Genomic DNA, 20,087 nt, shown 5'->3' on the forward strand with positions numbered 1-20,087 from the left:
TTCTGTTTTAAATTCCAAGGAAAACAAAACAACCCTCAAAAGTACTTTAAGACTTTTACTGTTTCCCTCTAGATTACTCTGCATACTACATTAAGTAAAGGGAAAAAAAAATCACAATTATGTGTAAATTTTAAAATATTGAGTCCTTGATGCATTGAATGGCAAATATAACATTACAAGTAAAAATGGATTATAGGAAAGATAGTGACAAATATTGACTATTATTCCTAAGTAGGCTCTAAATGAGTACATCACATATTGTTCCCAATGGAGATATCATAGGAGGGTCCAGGTTACAGAGCAATGAAGGGCAGTGCCTAGGAAGCCTCTGCCACTACACTCACCTTTATAAGATTTGATTTTCTCTCCCCTAAAGATTGAAAGTGAATGTGAAGAGACTTTAAAGCCATCGTCAGTTGTGAGTACCTCTTCCACTTCTTGCATTTCAACCAGCCAGAGGAAGGAAACATCAACCACAAGATATAGTGATCACAGTGTCACTTCCTCAACTCTGGCACAAATTAATGCTACTTCATCAGGAGTGACAGAAGAATTTCCTCCTCCCCCACCTGATGTACTTCAAACTTCAGTAGATGCGACAGCATTTTCCCAGTCCCCTGAACTACCCAGTCCTCCTAGAAGACTACCAGTCCCCAAAGATGTATATTCCAAGCAAAGAAATTTGTATGAATTAAACCGTTTATATAAACACATCCATCCTGAGTTAAGAAAAAACTTAGAAAAAGATTATATCAGTGAGGTTTCTGAGATTGTTTCTAGTCAAATGAACTCAGGGAGTTCAGTCTCAGCAGATGTGCAACAAGCCCGTTATGTTTTTGAAAACACAAATGACAGTTCTCAAAAAGAGCTGAACTCAGAAAGAGAATACTTGGAATGGGATGAAATTCTGAAGGGAGAGGTGCAGTCCATTAGATGGATCTTTGAGAATCAACCATTGGATTCCATTAACAATGGCTCTCCTGATGAAGGTGACGTTTCCAGGGGTGTTGCTGATCAAGAAATCATTGCTGGTGGCGATGTGAAATATACTACCTGGATGTTTGAAACCCAACCCATTGACACACTTGGGGCTCATTCTTCTGACACTGTAGAAAATGCAGAGAAAATTCCTGAGCTAGCCAGAGGAGATGTCTGCACAGCTCGGTGGATGTTTGAAACAAGGCCATTGGACTCAATGAATAAAATGCATCAAAGTCAAGAAGAATCAGCGGTAACTATCAGTAAGGACATAACTGGGGGGGATGTCAAGACTGTGAGATACATGTTTGAAACTCAACATCTAGATCAACTTGGACAGCTTCATTCAGTAGATGAGGTTCACTTACTGCAGCTTAGGTCTGAGCTCAAAGAAATTAAGGGAAATGTTAAGAGAAGTATAAAATGTTTTGAAACTCAACCATTATATGTTATTAGAGATGGTTCGGGTCAAATGCTGGAAATTAAAACTGTTCACAGGGAAGATGTTGAAAAGGGAGATGTAAGAACAGCACGGTGGATGTTTGAAACACAGCCATTGGACACAATTAACAAAGATATCACAGAAATTAAAATTGTCCGAGGAATATCCATGGAAGAAAATGTCAAAGGTGGGGTAAGTAAGGCAAAGTGGTTATTTGAAACCCAACCTTTGGAGAAAATCAAAGAGTCAGAAGAGGTCATCATTGAAAAGGAAACAATAATAGGTACAGATGTCTCCAGAAAGTGCTGGATGTTTGAAACACAGCCATTAGACATTCTAAAAGAAGTTCCTGATGCAGATCCTCTACAACATGAGGAGATAATAGGGGGTGATGTACAAACTACTAAGCATCTATTTGAAACACTTCCAATTGAGGCATTAAAAGACAGTCCTGATATAGGAAAGCTTCAAAAAATCACTGCCTCTGAAGAAGAAAAAGGGGATGTTAGGCATCAAAAATGGATTTTTGAAACCCAACCTCTGGAAGACATTAGAAAAGATAAAAAGGAGTACACACGAACAGTGAAACTTGAAGAAGTTGACAGAGGAGATGTGAAGAACTACACACATATCTTTGAATCAAACAATTTAATTAAATTTGATGCATCACATAAAATAGAGGTGGAAGGAGTCACAAGAGGTGCTGTAGAGTTAAATAAATCTCTTTTTGAGACAACACCACTGTATGCCATTCAAGATCCCCTTGGAAAATACCATCAAGTAAAGACAGTCCAGCAAGAAGAAATCATAAGAGGTGATGTAAGAAGCTGTAGGTGGCTTTTTGAAACAAGGCCCATTGACCAGTTTGATGAAAGCATTCATAAATTTCAAATAATTAGAGGAATATCTGCTCAAGAAATACAGACTGGAAATGTGAAATCTGCCAAATGGTTGTTTGAAACCCAACCTCTTGATACAATTAAATATTTTAGTGATGTGGAAGAAACAGAAAGTAAAACTGAACAAGCTAGAGATATTATTAAAGGGGATGTCAAAACCTGTAAATGGCTTTTTGAGACCCAGCCAATGGAGTCTCTTTATGAAAAAGTTTCGTTAATGACCAGCAGTGAAGAAATTCATAAGGGAGATGTCAAAACCTGTACTTGGCTCTTTGAAACTCAGCCACTTGATGCCATAAAAGATGACTCTGAAACAACAGTCAAATTGCAAACTGTAAAACAGGAGGAGATCCAAGGTGGGGATGTTCGTACAGCATGTTTTCTTTTTGAGACAGAAAATTTGGACAGCATACAAGGAAAAGAAGTGAAGGAAATCAAGCCTGTTGAAATGGATATACAAGCTGGAGATGTTTCTAGCATGAGGTATAAATTTGAAAATCAGTCCTTAGATTCTATAAGTTCCAGTTCAGAGGAAGTTTTGAAAAAGATCAAAACCTTAAAAACTGAAGATATTCAGAAAGGCAATGTTTTAAATTGTAGGTGGCTTTTTGAAAACCAACCAATTGATAAGATAAAAGAAAGTCAAGAAGGTGATGAATGTGTTAAGACGGTGACAGACATACAAGGTGGCGATGTAAGAAAGGGGTGCTTTATTTTTGAGACTTTTTCTTTAGATGAGATTAAAGAAGAATCTGACTATATCAGCACCAAGAAAACAATTACTGAAGAAGTAATGCAGGGTGATGTAAAAAGCTACAGAATGCTCTTTGAAACCCAGCCACTCTATGCAATTCAAGACCGAGAAGGGTCCTATCACGAAGTAACCACAGTTAAAAAAGAAGAAGTAATTCATGGAGATGTACGAGGAACAAGGTGGCTTTTTGAAACAAAGCCATTAGACTCTATTAATAAATCAGAAACTGTGTATGTTATTAAAGCTGTCACACAAGAAGACATTCAGAAGGGAGATGTTAGTTCTGTCAGATACAGGTTTGAAACTCAGCCACTGGATCAGATTTCTGAAGAATCACATAATATTGTGCCCACTGTTGACCATATACAAGGTGGCAATGTAAAGACAAGTAAACAATTCTTTGAGTCTGAAAATTTTGATAAGAATAACTATATACGAACAGTAAGTGTCAATGAAATACAAAAGGGCAATGTCAAAACATCTACTTGGCTATTTGAAACCCACACTATAGATGAACTGAGAGGAGAAGGGTTAGGATATGAAAATATCAAGACAGTCACGCAGGAAGATGTGCAGAAAGGTGATGTTAAGCAGGCTGTGTGGCTTTTTGAAAATCAAACTTTTGATTCTATTATGGAAGCACATAAAGGTGTCACAAAAATGACCAAGGAAGAAATCCCTCCTTCTGATGTCAAAACAACTACGTGGCTCTTTGAAACAACACCACTTCATGAATTTAATGAAAATAGAATAGAACAGATAGAAATTATTGGCAAGAGCATTAAAGAAACCTTAGAAGATCTCTACTCTCAAAAAGTTATCCAGGCTCCTGGAATCATCATTGAAGCTGATGAAGTTGGGGATGTTCGAATGGCAAAATACAAGCTAATGAACCAAGCATCTCCTGAAATACAGAAAGAAGAAATTATCAGGGCTGATCTCAGAAATATAATGGTGAACCTACTTTCCAAAAGGGACTATACTAAAAGAGAGATTTTGGTTAGTGAAGAAGAGAAGGGAAATGTTAATTTGACTAAAACTCAATTATTAAACAAATCAACTGAATTTCATGCTGAAAAAGAAGAGATAGTGAAAGGTGATGTACAACAAGCAATAAAAAACCTGTTCTCTGAGGAAAGATCTGTAAAGAAAGGCATCTTAATTCAGGAAGATGAAAGAGGAGATATTAACATGACTATCTACTGTCTTCTTCATGAAAATAATGGTGACACAATTGAGCGTGAAGAAGTAATAGGGGGTGATGTCAGACGTACCATTCATAATTTATTATCTTCCACATCAAACAATAAAATATCTGAAAGGGCTAAAATTGATGCCTCTGAGAGGGGAAATGTTCAGTTTTTCACAACCTGCATAGAAGCTGGAGCTTTGGATTATCTCAAACAACTCCACACAGAGTCAAATGAAACATTGACAGCTAAGAAACAAGAAGGAGAGAAAGAAATCATTGGTGGTGATGTTGAAGGCACAAAACTGTTACTGAAGAAAAAGCAGTCTCTGGTTGAACGTACTGTTAGTGAAACTGACATCATCCCTGGAGATGTGCATAATACAGTTAAGGTTTTTATGACTGAGCCTCAGAGTACACTTGGTAAGATACCCAAAGAAGAGATTATAAAAGGTGATTTGGCATCAACCCTAAATTCCCTCAGCCAGGCTGTAAATCAGAAAACAGTGACAAAAACAGAAGAAATTATAAAAGGTGACATGCTAGCCACACTCAAGTCACTTAAAGAATCAAGCCGTCGATGGAAAGAATCTAAACAACCTGATGCCATCCCTGGTGATATTGAGAAAGCTATTGAATGCCTTGAAAAAGCTACAAATACAAGGACAGAAATTCTGAAAAAGGAGCTTCTGAAAGATGACCTGGAAACATCATTAAGGTCTTTGAAAGAAGCACAAAGAAGTTTCAAAGAGGTAGATAAAGAAGGTATAATCAAAAAAGAAGCTCACGTTGTGATGGCCGGATCCTCAGGAGAGCAGAAAACAGATATTCATCAGGTTGCTGTCCAGAGGAACAAAAATAGTCTTCTTCAGCCAAAGCCAGGACCCTTTGAGCCAGCAGCTGAGTGGCAAGGGGGAGCAGATACTCTCAGTCAAACTATGGGAAAATCTTGTCATGGCAATTTAGTAGAAGAAAGAACTGAGGTTAATCTTCCAAAAGCCCCCAAAGGCAGTGTAAAGATTGTCATAGATCGTGAACAAAACAATGATGCTCTGGAGAAAAGCCTTAGAAGACTATCTAATTCACACCATAAATCTATTAAAAATGTTTTGGAATCAGGAGACAAAATGGGTGTCTGGACTGATATCACAGGAGAACAGCATCTTAGAGATGAATATATGAGCAGACAATTAACTTCAACTGTATCAGTTAAGAATAATCTAAAAACTAAAGAATCAGACAGGGAAGTGAGAGAGCTGAAGAAGGATGATGACTTTAATTCCGTCCAATCTGCTGATAAAACCGTTGGAAAGCAACAGACATATGAACGGAGAAATGACCACCAGAAAACGGAGGCTTTTCATATAACGAGTCCTAAAAAGACCGAAAATATTAAAATATTAACTGATACACAAAACTCCAAGCCCAGTCCCCCCCAGCATCCAGTCAGCATGCCAGTTGGAGGAACTTACAACATTTCAGGGGACTTTCAGAAGCAAACTTTGTTAAAGCAAGAAACAAAATATTCTAACAAGAACATAAAACAAAAGAATATAAACCTTCAACCCATGTGGCAGCCTTTGCCTGTAGAGCAAGACACAACCAATGTAACAGAAGTGAAAGTCTCTGAAAAAAATCACAATACATTTAAGACAACCAACAAAAAGCAGGAGACTGAAGTTCACTTGAAAAGCCAGGACTTTTTAATGAAGACAAATACTTCCACAGACTTAAACACGGCAATGGAAAGGTCCTCGAATCCAATCAACTTTAACCCTGAGAATAATGTAAAAGAAAGTGAGTGCCCCCTTCCACCTCCATCTCCACCTCCTCCACCACCTTCTAATGCATCATCTGAAATTGAATTTCCTCTTCCTCCTCCACCTCCTTTAATGATGTTTCCTGAAAAAAATGGGTTTCTTCCCTCACTGTCCACAGAGAAGATAAAGGCTGAATTTGAAATCTTTCCAGGCCTCCCTCTTCCTCCACCTCCAGTAGATGAGAAATCTGAAAGAGAAAGTCCATCGATGTTTCTGCCACCTCCTCCTCCTCCAACTCCATCTCAAAACCCAGCACATCTCCTTTCCTCCTCTGCTCCAGAAAAGCACAGTGGAGCCTTCATGCAACAATATTCCCAAAAAGAAGCCTCAAACTCTCAGAATTCTCAGGCTAAAATCATAACAGGAAAATCAGGTGTGTTGCCACCTCCCACATTGCCCAAACCCAAACTTCCCAAGCATATAAAAGATAATAAGAACCATTTCTCCCCCAAAGTTGAATTGACAAACTCCCTGTCAGATATGGAATGTAAAATTACTACCTCAAAGGATCATAAAAAAGTAATGATGATGACCAGCAGTGAACACACAGAGACAAAGCAGAACGTTATTAGTAAGAGTCTTGATGAAAGAAAACAATTATTTATTGACTCTGCAAACTGTCTCTCACACACAGTTCCAGGAACTTCAGCACCCAAGAAAAATCAGATTGCACCTCTTATAAAATCTCATTCATTTCCAGAGAGTTCAGGACAACAAAGTCCAAAACCTTATATGAGAAAATTTAAGACACCTTTAATGATTGCTGAAGAAAAATATAGACAACAAAAAGAAGAACTTGAAAAACAGAAACAGGAGAGTTCTTACTACAACATTGTTAAAACTGAAAGCCAAAATCAACACATATCAGAGATGGAAAAGGAAATGCCATTACGAAAAACCAATGAGGAGGTTTCCGTATCTGGAATTGATTCAGAGCGCACCGTGGTTCAACCCAACCCAGGCTCTCAAAGTAATGCTCGGGTACTAGGAGTGTGTTCTGATAACCAGCTCTCCGCAACATCGCCAGTGACAGTCATTGCCAAGAGGCTCAACCATGTTTTAGCAGCCTCAGAAGACAAAGATAAGATGAAAAAGGAAGTTTTACAAAGCACAAGGGACATTATGCAATCCAAATCAGCTTGTGAAATTAAACAAAGTCACCAAGAATGTAGTACCCAACAAACACAACAGAATAAGTATTTGGAGCAGTTGCACTTGCCCCAAAGCAAACCAATTTCCCCAAATTTCAAAGTTAAAACCATCAAGCTTCCAACTCTAGATCATACATTAAATGAAACGGACCACAGCTATGAAAGTCATAAACAGCAATCTGAGGTTGATGTTCAAACCTTTGCCAAACAACAGTATCTGGAAACCAAGAAAACTGAAGCAAGCACTGAATGTAGTCATAAGCAATCTCTGGCTGAAAGACATTACCAGCTACCTAAGAAGGAGAAAAGAGTGACAATAAAATTGCCTACAGAATCCATACAGAAGAACCATGAAGATAAGCTCAAGATAGTTCCTGGGAAGCAAAAAGAATTTGGGGGATCTGACAGAGGGAAACTTCCAGGAAGTGAAGAAAAAAATAAGGGACCATCAATGATTAGTCGAAAGGAAGAGAGATTAATAACTGAAAGAAAACAAGAAGTTTTGAAGAATAAATCAGCACCAAAGGTCGTTAAGCAAAAGGTTATTGATGCACATCTTGATTCACAGACTCAAAATTTTCAGCAAACACAAATACAGACCTCTGAAAGTAAAGCTGAACATAAAAAATGGCCCCAGCCATGTAAGAGTCTGCAGGAAGAAAAATGTCTCGAAGTCAAGGGCATACAACAGAAACAAGTCTTCTCGAATACTAAAGATTCAAAGCAAGAGATTACACAGAACAAATCTTTCTTTTCCGCTGTGAAAGAATCCCAGCAGGATGATGGAAAATGTGCCGTAAATATAGTGGAATTCTTGAGAAAACGTGAAGAACTACAACAGATTTTGTCTAGAGTAAAACAGTTTGAAGCAGAACCAAATAAAAGTGGCCTTAAAACATTTCAGACACTGTTAAATACTATCCCAGGATGGCTGATAAGTGAAGAAAAGAGAGAATATGCAGTTCACATTGCCATGGAGAATAATTTAGAAAAAGTAAAAGAAGAAATAACGCATATTAAAACTCAAGCGGAAGATATGCTTGTATCCTATGAAAATATAATTCAGACAGCCATGATGTCCTCCAAAACAGGAAAATCGGGCAATAAACCCACTAGTCTTGATGAAACATCATCCAAAGTATCTAATGTTCATGTCAGCAATAATAAAAATAGTGAACAGAAAGAAAATAAAATTGCCAAAGAGAAAACAGGACAGCACCAAGTAGCAGCTCATCGTGAAGCAGCTGTTCATAGTCACGTGAAAACCCATCAGGAAATTAAACTCGATGAGAGCAACATTCCTCCTCCCTCTTTAAAAACACGCCCACCATCACCAACTTTTATCACAATAGAGTCTACTGTCCGACGAACGGAAACGCCTACCAAGGACGAGCTTTCTCAGTCCCCTAAAAAGGACAGTTATGTTGAACCCCCGCCAAGAGGACCCATGTCGCAAACATCTGAAATTCACAGAGCAAACACTTCCCCTTCTCCACCTAGGAGTCGCTCTGAACAACTTGTCAGACTCAAAGACACCACTGCAAAGTTATCCAAAGGGGCCATCCCATGTCCAGCGGTCACCCCGGTTCCAATTGTAGAGAAGAGGTCTGAAATCATCATGTCTCCTGCAACACTTCGTCGTCAAATTAAGATAGAAACTCGTGGTAGGGACTCTCCACCTACAATCACAATACCAGTAAATATACATCATACTGCTAGTGGTTCCTCCAGAGAATCTATGGAAGCTCAAGAGGAAATCAGGAAAGTGGAGAAAAGGGCTACTTACGTTCACAATGCTGGACTCAATTCCACTGATCCCATAGTGCCTGACACTGAAAGCTATGATGCAGTTGAAATCATCCGCAAGGTTGAAGTGCCTCCTTGCCTGTCAGAGCACACACAGAGATATGAAGCAGCCAACCGCACTGTTCAAATGGCTGAAAATTTCGTGAATGACCGTGAAAATGAAATAAACAGATGGTTCAGGGAATTTGAGCATGGCCCAGTTTCTGAAGCAAAGTCAAACAGAAGAGTTTACGCAAATGGAGAAACAAACCATAATATACAACAAGAAAGTCGTACGTTTTGTCAGGAGGAATTTGGATTAACGTCTTTAGGAAACATGAGTTTTACAGATTTTTCTTGCAAACATCCTAGAGAGCTGCAAGAAAAGATTCCTGTTAAACAGCCCAGGATCTGCTCTGAAACAAGGTCACTAAGTGAACATTTCTCAGGCATGGATGCATTTGAGAGTCAAATTGTTGAGTCAAAAATGAAAACCTCTTCATCACATAGCTCAGAAGCTGGCAAATCTGGTTGTGACTTCAAGCATGCCCCACCAACCTACGAGGATGTCATTGCTGGACATATTTTAGATATCTCTGATTCACCCAAAGAAGGCAGAAAAAATTTTCAAAAGACGTGGCAGGAGAGTGGAAGAGTTTTTAAAAGCCTGGGATATGCAACTTCAGATTCTTCTGCAACTGAGATGAGAACTGCCTTCCAAGAGGAATCTGCATTTATAAGTGGTAAATGAGCTTGCAACGTGTTAAAGAAGATTAACCATTTAAAGCCATGTGTTCCGTAGCCAAAATGATGTGCAGTTAAAGAGTGTGTGGAAATAACCAAACAATATAACCTGAAACTAACACCTTCCCATGTATGCTTGTATACTCTTTACATGCTTGCTTTTACAACTTTATTTTCACAAAAGCATATATTATGATTTACTTGCACTGTGTGAGAATAACAAATACTATTATAGAGATTACTGAGACATATTTGTCAAGGTAAATAAGGCTTTGGATAAAGCAACAGGTATAGCAATAATTTTATTTCATGCAATTATACTAGACAAAAATAATATCCCTTGACCTAATATTGACATATTTTTAACTGCCAGGTTTAAATGATCTTTGCATTGAGTCCAGTACAGACTGGTAGAAGTCCAAGACACAATTTACATTCTTCATGTGTGCTTTAGTATTTTTATTGGTCTGTATCTCTGACAAAAGTGTTAAGTGTGGAATGAGACCTTTTATATATCCAACTATTGTTACTGAATTTAATAGAGTTAGTTTTCTCTGATGCCATATTTTTTAACTGATTTTTTCACTTTTCTAAAAAATAAACTCTAAATCACGCTCAATCAACCTCATTCACAAATGAGCATAAACAATACATTTTAAAATTTTGATTTTATTTGGAAAGAGGGAGGTTTAAATCATATGAACTTAGTACATAATTTTGAACATCAAAGAACAGCTCATTTCCCTACTTCTTGCAATTAATGAGGCTTCATGATAAAAGAATTTTATATAATTAATGTGCATCATTAGTTTAGTCCATTCTTTTAGACAGATTGGAAGAAATAGCAAGCTTAAAAATAAAAACTACTGAAACTAATAATTATGCATCCATCATATTTGCAACATATGTGTCTGGTTTATCAGGTTAATATCGTTCTTAATGTGCTTGCTTCTGGCATAATTAAGCAAAGCTGTCTAATTAATTTCAAATGCTCAGCTTCTGTTAAGATAGCTAAAAAACACATAGAACATACAAAGAAACTTGTGATAAACATAAAAATATGTCCTCTACTAGAACCAAATAAGCAAAGGAGTTCTCTCAGTGGCCCAGATTGACCATCTAGGCACTAAAGTAGATATAATTATTTGTATAATGGACCCTGAGCATATTTGCTCTTATAAATAACTAATACCAAAGCTTAGTCATTCTCACAGGTTCGCTGGGAGGACAAAAAGCAATTGTGAAGTGAAGGTTCTGTGTTAGTTTTAAACCACTATACAAACACTGTTTAGTAATAGAACCACTGTTATTCATAGGGGCTAACATTTACATGAAAGCCACAGGAAGTGAGCATAGGTGCTTTAGAGGAGCAAGAAAAGATGTAGGAAAACTATATAAGCAGATGCGAGAATCCAGAAAGCTCCACAATCTAAAGCCAGTTAGATTGAGGACAAATGACCCTGAGCATTTTAATGTATTCAGGAGTCTCATTGCATTACAGTTAAGAGTTGGTATTTTACAGTCAACTCTAAGTCATCAAGAAAATATTGAAGCAAATACAATGTCCTTAGCTTAAAAGCGTATGTATATATTTTAGAAAGCTCTATCTAAAATGTTTTAAGAAGTAAAAACTTTTGACCAGGTTAGGTACAAGCCTTTATATATAGGGAAAACTCAATTATCTAGAATGATAAGTTCTCTCAGAGCTACCCATTGCTGAGTATTATATATAGATGTATATTATATACTCACATATATGCACATATATATCTTTTTAATGTACTTATATGTCTAATGAACATATTTTACTCATGTATGTTTTTTTTTAATTATAAATGTCTACTCATACAATCTATAAATGGTAGAGGCACTAGAGTAATGTAGACTATCCTACCAGACCCTTAAACCTGATGATAGGTTAGTCTCTGTCCAGAGAAGCACCATAAGGACAATAGTCTTAGAGCTTTTCCACTTTAACCGCATGGCCAGTTAATATGTTGTTTTGTTTTATTATGTTTTTACAATATGATTGAAGATAACACTACAGAAGCCTTTTTAAATTTTAATTTTAGAAACTGCTGCTCCAAGACAAGGAAATATGTATACTTTGTCAAAAGACAGTTTATCCAATGGAGTGCCTAGTGGCAGACAAGCAGAATTTTCATAAGTCCTGTTTCCGATGCCACCATTGCAACAGTAAACTGAGGTAAAATGTTTAATTGTCTTTGCCACAAATATTCTAGGAGACTATAGTATACGTATAACCTCGTATCTCTAGGAAGATGCACATTTTTCCAGATCTTGCTGCTGCATCAGTTAACACAACCACACAGAGGGATTTGCTCATGTTCTGTTAGGTATTTCTGTGACCTTTTTCCTTAGGAATTTTACTTTTCTAATCAAATCTAAAGGATCCCTTTTGTCCAAACACAAAAATCACACAGATGAATAAAATTAAGAGTTACTCTGCAAATCAAGATTTTTAAGTTAGTGTGTTAGTGTAAAGTCTAGACTCTAGATCAGGAGGTAGCAAACATTTTCTGTTAAGAGCTAGATCATAAGTAATTTTGGCTTTGCAGGCCATACTGCTTCTGTCACTACTCACTTTCTATTAGCATGCAAGAGCAGCCACAGATGACTAAACAAATGGGTGTGGTTGTAAATAAATGGGCTTGGCTGTGTTTCAATAAAACTTCATATACCAAAACAAGTGGTGGGTAGGTTAGAATTTACCTGTCTTTGAGCTAGACTAAGTTTTTAAAAATGAAATTGAAATTTAGAAAAAATATCAGTGACAGGTAAGAGAAAAACTCCGTTTTTTCTCTGGAGCAAACAGAAACACCCTATCCACACAGTTAAAATGCATTCCTTTTCCAAAACTCTTGAAGTAAATGCATTTAACTGAATGTGACATTTGGTGTGACTGTAGTCTGAGATGCTAAAATTGATTTTTTTTTTTTTTTTTGCTAAATCTAATGTGCATCTCTCAGACTATATTTTTTCTGACTTTAATTGACAATGTCTAACACCCTCATGGCAACATTCTTTTCCCTTGGTTTCCATGACAACAGAGTATAATGGCTTTCCCCCTACTCTTTGGGTGCTCCTTCTCAGGCACCTGTGTGGGGGACTCTCTGTCCATTACCGAGATGTAAGAGGTCCTCACAATTATGTTATGGGAATTTATTCTTCTCAGTGTTTCTCTTCTTTCTAGTGAATCACATCCACTCCCATTATTTAAATAATCTATGTGGTAATGACTCTGAAGTCTGTACTGCTAGGCCAAATCTCTCTGTGCATCAGATGCTTAGGTCTTAATGACTGATATACTTCTCCAACGAGATTTCTCATAAGTACAGCAAACTCAATATGTCCCATTTTCTTCTATCTAAATTCCTTCTTTAATTGTACAGTCTTTATGCTACTGTATCAGTGAATGACATTAACATTAACTCAGTGACCAAAGCATGAAGTTATCTTTGACTCCTTCCTCTCCTTCATTCCCTACATTCAAGCCATCACCAAGTCCTGCAATTTCTGCCCCATAAATACCTCTTAAGCTATATACTTTTCTCCATTCCTATAGCAAGTATCATCTGTTAGCACCACTAATTTCATTATCAAAACATTTAAAAATTACATTTGTCCTCCCCATTTTATAAATTATTGTACCACATCTTCAATTTCAGATCATATAGCCACTACATACCATGTTATGTCCCTTTTTGCTCTAATTTCATCTTAGTTTTCTGATTGCAAGATATTAATGCCCACCAACCAATGCTTACCTTGATGTTTCTGCAGTTGTTCTGATATTAAAGCTTGCTTTCTAGTGGACTCTTCAAAAAAAGCTCTCATGGAAACAGTATTCACTGAATTCTTACATGCTGATAACAATTTGTCTGTGACCTTTATAACAAAAAGTCAGTTTTGCTGAAATTAAAATCTTTGGCTTACACTTTTTTTCATTGTATTATTTGATACATTATTTTATTTTCTTCTGGAATAAAGTATTGGAATAGCCTGATAACAATCCAATTTTCTGTTCCTTATAAGACCTGTATTTTTTCTTAAAGATACCCATGGATTTTTTCTTTTTTTTTTTGAGATGGAGTCCTGCTCTGTCGCCGAGGCTGGAGTGCAGTAGTGCGATCTCGGCTTACTGCAAGCTCTACCTCCCGGGTTCATGCCATTCTCCTGCCTCAGCCTCCCAAGTAGCTGGGACTACAGGTGCCCGCCACCACAGCCAGCTAATTTTTTGTATTTTTAGTAGAGACGCGGTTTCACGTGTTGGCGAGGATGGTCTCGATCTTCTGACATTGTGATCCACCCACCTCGGCCTCCCAAAGTGCTAGGATTACAGGCGTCAGCCACCGTGCCCAGCCTTTTTTCTTTTTATTATTTAAAATCTAGCAATTTTACTAGACTAGTTCTTGGCATTGGTTATTCATCACTAGTGTCAGTTACCCAGTGTGCTCTTTCCATATGTTGTTGCATACTTTTTGTATGCAAGAGTTTGTTTTAATTATAACTATTTAATATTTAATCTGTTTCATTATATAATTTTTTTTCTTCAGGAATTCCTATTATCTATACCTTGAATGTTTTTTGCCTATTTTTAATATCTGTCTCTTTCTCTCAAATTCTTCTTATATTTCTTTCTTTCTGATTGTTGAAAAAGTTATGTTTTCATTCTGTTTCTCTTAAGTCACTTTTTATTGTGTTTATTTGCTCTTGTATTTCTTTTAGTTTAGTTTTGTTGCTGATATTTTTATCTTTTATTTCTATTTTTTCCTGATTTCTGGCACCTGACTTATGAGATTTTAAATTCTGATTCATGATGTTCTTTCAGGTCTTTTGTCATGTTCTTAATGTCTTTTAACTCATTTTGAAGTCATAGGTTACATTTTTGATATGTTTTTAGAGCATGTTTTTCTGGCATGTTTTCATTATCTACAGGGATATTATAATGCCCTTTGCACTTTTATTTTCTTTTAGTAACTTCGTATATTATTTACCTTGTTACATTTCTGTTGCTCATTTTTATGTAAAATTAGTTTTCCCAAACCTTAGAAGGATGAAAATCAGGATGGTTTTTCTAACTTCACAGAGCTACCTCTTTTAGTTTTCATATACTGACCATGAAAATAACGCAGCTTGATTTCTAGAATTCCCTGGCTTGGCTGCTCTTCTCCATATTTATCAGAACCTTCTCTTTCATTTCTGTAATCATTATCCTGCTCAATCTTGATTCCACTCTCCTATTTTTTCTCACTTTGGGATTCTGTTTAAAAGGGGAGCCCAGTCTTGAGAGTTCAACCTCACTAGCCTCATTGTCTGTTGGAGAGGACAAACCTCCTCGCAGTTTCAGCTGCTGTTCTCTGATTGGCATGTGATACTTTCCAGGAAATATTAGTTGGTTATTTTGTGGTCTCATATTTTCAGGTCCATCAGACATCTTCCTTGCTCCCTCTGCTATCACCAATACAGATGAGACCATCATGCTGGTCTTGTGTCTGTTGGTGTTTTCTCCTTAGTTCTTTGTATATTGAAGCTGAGGGGGCTACCTTGTCACTTCATTTTGTTGTAAATGTTACTTATGGGTTTTAAGTTTTGCTATCTTGTTGATGTATCTGTTTTTATATGTAGATTCATAGATATTCAAAACTATGCTCCTACCTCTGACTAGAGTTCATTTTAATTGTAAATCACTCAATTTGTTAACTGCCTTAAAGAAGCCACATAAGCAATTGTTAGGCACGCCTTCCAGCTCATTCAAAATCCAGTTAACAAAGAAGCTCATATAGTTGATTTGTATGTGTTTGCTACTCAGGATTTATTGGAAATTACAACCCCTCACATACATCATTGAATTAGCATGAGTTCAGTCCTATCATTCTGCACCGTGTATAACTATATGTGCATTACCCTATAATACCTATTATGCCATTACCTGACACACAAAGTAAAATTCTAAACACTGCAAGACATACACCATACAAAGTACTAGTGGTAATATTATCTAACAGAAATGTTCAACTAATAGCGTCATTCCCATTGCTAGTAACTTAAGTTTACTAGTCTGTAACTCATTGAAATAATCCCCAATTCCCTATGAATTTACAATAAATACAAAGTGCTAAGTGTTCTTTTCTTTTTGGCAGTTTGGGAAATTATGCATCACTTCATGGACAAATATACTGCAAACCTCACTTTAAACAACTTTTCAAATCTAAAGGAAATTATGATGAAGGTTTTGGACACAAGCAGCATAAAGATAGATGGAACTGCAAAAACCAAAGCAGATCAGTGGACTTTATTCCTAATGAAGAACCAAACGTGTGTAAAAATACTGCAGAAAACACCCTTGTACCTGGAGATCGTAATGAACATTTAGATGCTGGTAACAGTGAAGGGCAAAGGAATGATTTGAGAAAATTAGGGGAAAGGGGAAAATTAAAAGTCATTTGGCCTCCTTCCAAGGAGATCCCTAAGAAAACCTTACCCTTTGAGGAAGAGCTCAGAATGAGTAAACCTAAATGGCCCCCTGAAATGACAACCCCTCTATCCCCTGAATTTAAAAGTGAATCTCTGCTAGAAGATGTTAGAACTCCAGAAAATAAAGGACAAGGACAAGATCACCTTCCTTTTTTGCAGCCTTATCTACAGTCCACCCATGTTTGTCAGAAAGAAGATGTTATAGGAATCAAAGAAATGAAAATGCATGAAGTAAGAAAAGATGAAAAGAAGGAAGGAAGGAAGAATGTGCAAGATAGGCTGAGTGAAGCTGAAGATACAAAGAGTAACAGGAAAAGTGAAATGGATCTTAATGACAACAATAATGTGGTTGTGCAGAGTGCTGAAAAGGAGAAAAATGAAAAAACTAACCAAACTAATGGTGCAGAAGTTTTACAGGTTGCTAACACTGATGATGAGGTGATGCCAGAAAATCATAAAGAGAATTTGAATAAGAATAATAATAACAATTATGTAGCAGTCTCATATCTGAATAATTGCAGGCAGAAGACATCTATTTTAGAATTTCCTGATCTATTACCCTTGTCGAGTGAAGCAAGTGACACTGCAAATGAATATCAAATCGAGAAGTTAGAAAATACATCTAGAATCTCAGAGTTACTTGATATATTTGAATCTGAGAAGACTTACTCGAGGAATGTACTAGGAATGGCTCTGAAGAAACAGACTGACAGAGCAGCTGCTGGCAGGCCTGTGCAGCCTGCTCCAAAACCAAGCCTCAGCAGGGGCCTTATGGTAAATGGGGGAAGTTCAATCATCTTTCCTGATACAAATCTCTTAAACATTAAAGGAAGCCATTCAAAGAACAAAAATTTACACTTTATCTTTTCTAACACTGTGAAAATCACTGCATTTACCAAGAAAAATGAGAACATTTTCAATTGTGATTTAATAGATTCTGTAGATCAAATTAAAAATATGCCATGCTTGGATTTAAGGGAATTTGGAAAGGATGTTAAAGATTGGCATGGTGAAACAAAAGAAGCTGCCCACAATAATGGAAACACAGGTTTTGATGCCCTGAGCCATGAATGTCCAGCTAAGCCTTTGTTTCCCAGAGTGGAGGTGCAGTCAGAACAACTCACGGTGGAAGAGCAGATTAAAAGAAATAGGTGCTACAGTGACACTGAGTAAAATATCTCGGCCACTGACCGTCCACACTTAGGCACTGAGAGATTTTGATGTTCTGAAATAAGATTTTATGAATTTGGATACCCTTTTGAGGAACTTGATGTAAACATAATGTTCAGAAATCTCGTGTCTGTCTCAATGGCATATTTCTTGTATTACACCTTGTCATTTTTTTCATAATTTATTTACCTCTACTTTTGTTTTAAATGGAATGAAGAGGTGAAACACTATGGATATGTTTTCCATTCAAATGGCACTTTAGCATATTGTTCTGTTTTCCTATAAAACATCATGGGTGTGATTTTTATACTGCTGATACTTGTCACAATTATTATACCTTCTCTGTAATTTCCTCTGAAATAAAATTGAATCACCTGAGGTGCAAACCAAAATACTTCTGTAACTTTTTTCAATATATACTGTCATTCTAAGTACATATACTCTTTATGACTTGGGAAGTATTTGTCTTGAGGCAAGTATTTACCACACACACTAAAATAATGCTGGAAAAAAAAATAGTAAACTGAAGGCACAGTATTATTAGAAAGCATAACATTTTCATTTTCTTTTTTACTCTACATTTTAAAGATATGAGGGTTATTGTTCTTGAAATAATTAACTACATTAAATTATCACAGAATGTATCTATAAACATTTAATGACAATGTTGATTTTCCTCCATAATAATGTGAAGTCCATACTCAGAAATTAACTAGAAAGGTTATAGACGTTACTTAAATAAATTATGCACATTTGTATTGCTTACTCTGTGTAGTTGATAAGTATAACAATCGTATCACGACAGTTTGTCAGGTTTTCTTCTTATCATATTTGATGAATATTAAGTTTTTCTGTCATGAAAACATATTCGTTTAAAATTTGGCTTCTAAATTTTCTACTGCCTTTGTTCTTCCTCAAATTTTATGATTCTGAAAAAAAAATGAGCATAAATAAGTGGCTTTGCATAAATTTGGAGTGTACATATATGAAACGGGCCTTATCCCATATTCTCCTACATAAACACAAACCATTGACATTCTATAAGTATAAAACCAAAATGCAGTGTTGAAAACTATTTCTTTTTAGAAAGACTTACAAATTCCCTCTTGCTAGCATGTTCTTAATAGATATCTAAGACCTACATTGCATTAGTTCCCTAGGGCTTCCATAATTAAATATCACAGACTGGGTAGCTTAAGCAACAAAAATATATTTTCTCACAGTTCAGAAAGCTGGAAGTACAGGGTCAAGTTGAAGGCAGGGTTGGTTTCTCCTGAGACCTCTCTCCTTGGCTTGCCAATGGTCACCTTGTTGAGGTCCACACATGGTCTTTCCTCTGTGCACTCATGCTCCTGGTGTCTCTTTCTCTTCTTATAAGAGTACCAGTCCTTTTGGACTAGGAACCACTCATTGGACTTCATTTAACCTTACTTGCCTTTTTAATGAATATGTTTCCAAATACAGTCACATTGGGGCTCAGGGCTTCAACATATGAGCTTCGTGGGAACACAATTCAGTTCATAACATATACTTTTACCCAATTAAATGAAATACTATGAAAGTCTGGCAAGGAAATGGCCAGAGCTACAACAGCAAATTTTTTGTTTAAAATGAATTATTGCACTTTACACTACTCTTCAAATATTCTGCATGACACAGCATTATTTCTATAATCATTTATGCTAAGATAACACAATAGTTTCCATGGAGAAAGAAATAATTCGTGAAAACTCGTGACATAGTATCTTACTGTATAGTATAGTTTCTTAGTGTCAGTGATCCTTATAAAGAATGTACTCTTGCTTTACAAAATTCCTCTTGTTGGATTCTTCCCACTTAATCTTGGTAGCCTAGTTCTCTCTTCAGTTATGGTAAAATTTAAGATTAAAAGTAGCTGATGTGCACACCAGGGAAAACAATGAAAATAATGATTGTTCTGATTTTTCATTTAATCAACAAGCAATTTTGTGCCCTCATCTTTAAAAAAAAAATTGTGTGGGTACATAGTAGGTCTGTATATATTTATGCGGTACATGAGATGTTTTGATGTTGGCATGCAACGTGAAATAAACACATCACGAAAAATGGTGTATCCATCCCCTCAAGTATTTATCCATAGAGTTTCAAATAATCCAATTATACTCCTTAAATTATTTAAAAATGTACAGTTAAGTTATTATTGACTATAGCCACCCCATTGTACTATCAAATAGTAGGTCTTATTCATTTTTTCTAATTTTTCATACCCATTAAATATCCCCCTTTCCCCCCACTACCCTTCCCAGCCTCTGGTAACTATCTTCTACTCTCTGTGTCGGTAAGTTCAATTGTTTGATTTTTAGATCCCACAAATAAGTGAGAACATGTGATGTTTGTCTTTCTGTGCCTGGCTTATTTCACTTAACATAATGACCTCCAGTTCCATCCATGTTGTTGCAAATGACTGGATATCATGCTTTTTTATGGCTAAATAGTACTCCATTGTGTATATGTACCACATTTTCTTTCAAGAAAACTTTTTAAAAAATTTTTTCATCAGAAAGGGGCATTGTGTTATAATTATTGGCTGCATCACCTTTCTTGAATAACATGTAGGCGTTTACAAATTCAAATATGCAAACACAATTTTATTTAGTAATGATTTTTCTCTAATTATA

The 20,087-nt window shown here is 36.4% G+C and overlaps 1 protein-coding gene across 3 annotated transcripts in view; it reads left to right on the forward strand.

Moving 5' to 3' along the window:
• XIRP2 (xin actin binding repeat containing 2) overlaps nucleotides 1-17,822 on the forward strand; it is a 352,870-nt gene extending 335,048 nt beyond the window's left edge. The window contains exons 9-11 of one of the 3 annotated variants that reach the window (XM_038001978.2): nucleotides 377-9,761; nucleotides 11,835-11,968; nucleotides 15,927-17,822. In XM_038001978.2, the coding sequence (XP_037857906.2) occupies nucleotides 377-9,761; nucleotides 11,835-11,929 (9,480 nt within the window). In that variant the 3' untranslated portion in view covers nucleotides 11,930-11,968; nucleotides 15,927-17,822. Of the gene's footprint in view, nucleotides 1-376; nucleotides 9,762-11,834; nucleotides 12,026-15,926 lie in introns of those variants that run through there. The other 2 variants (XM_073019779.1, XM_038001980.2) reach the window with 2 other exon arrangements.
• The last annotated feature ends 2,265 nt before the right edge of the window (nucleotides 17,823-20,087 follow it).

Source organism: Chlorocebus sabaeus, chromosome 10 (genome assembly GCF_047675955.1).
Source record: "Chlorocebus sabaeus isolate Y175 chromosome 10, mChlSab1.0.hap1, whole genome shotgun sequence".
In the NCBI taxonomy this organism is placed as follows: Eukaryota; Metazoa; Chordata; class Mammalia; order Primates; family Cercopithecidae; genus Chlorocebus; species Chlorocebus sabaeus.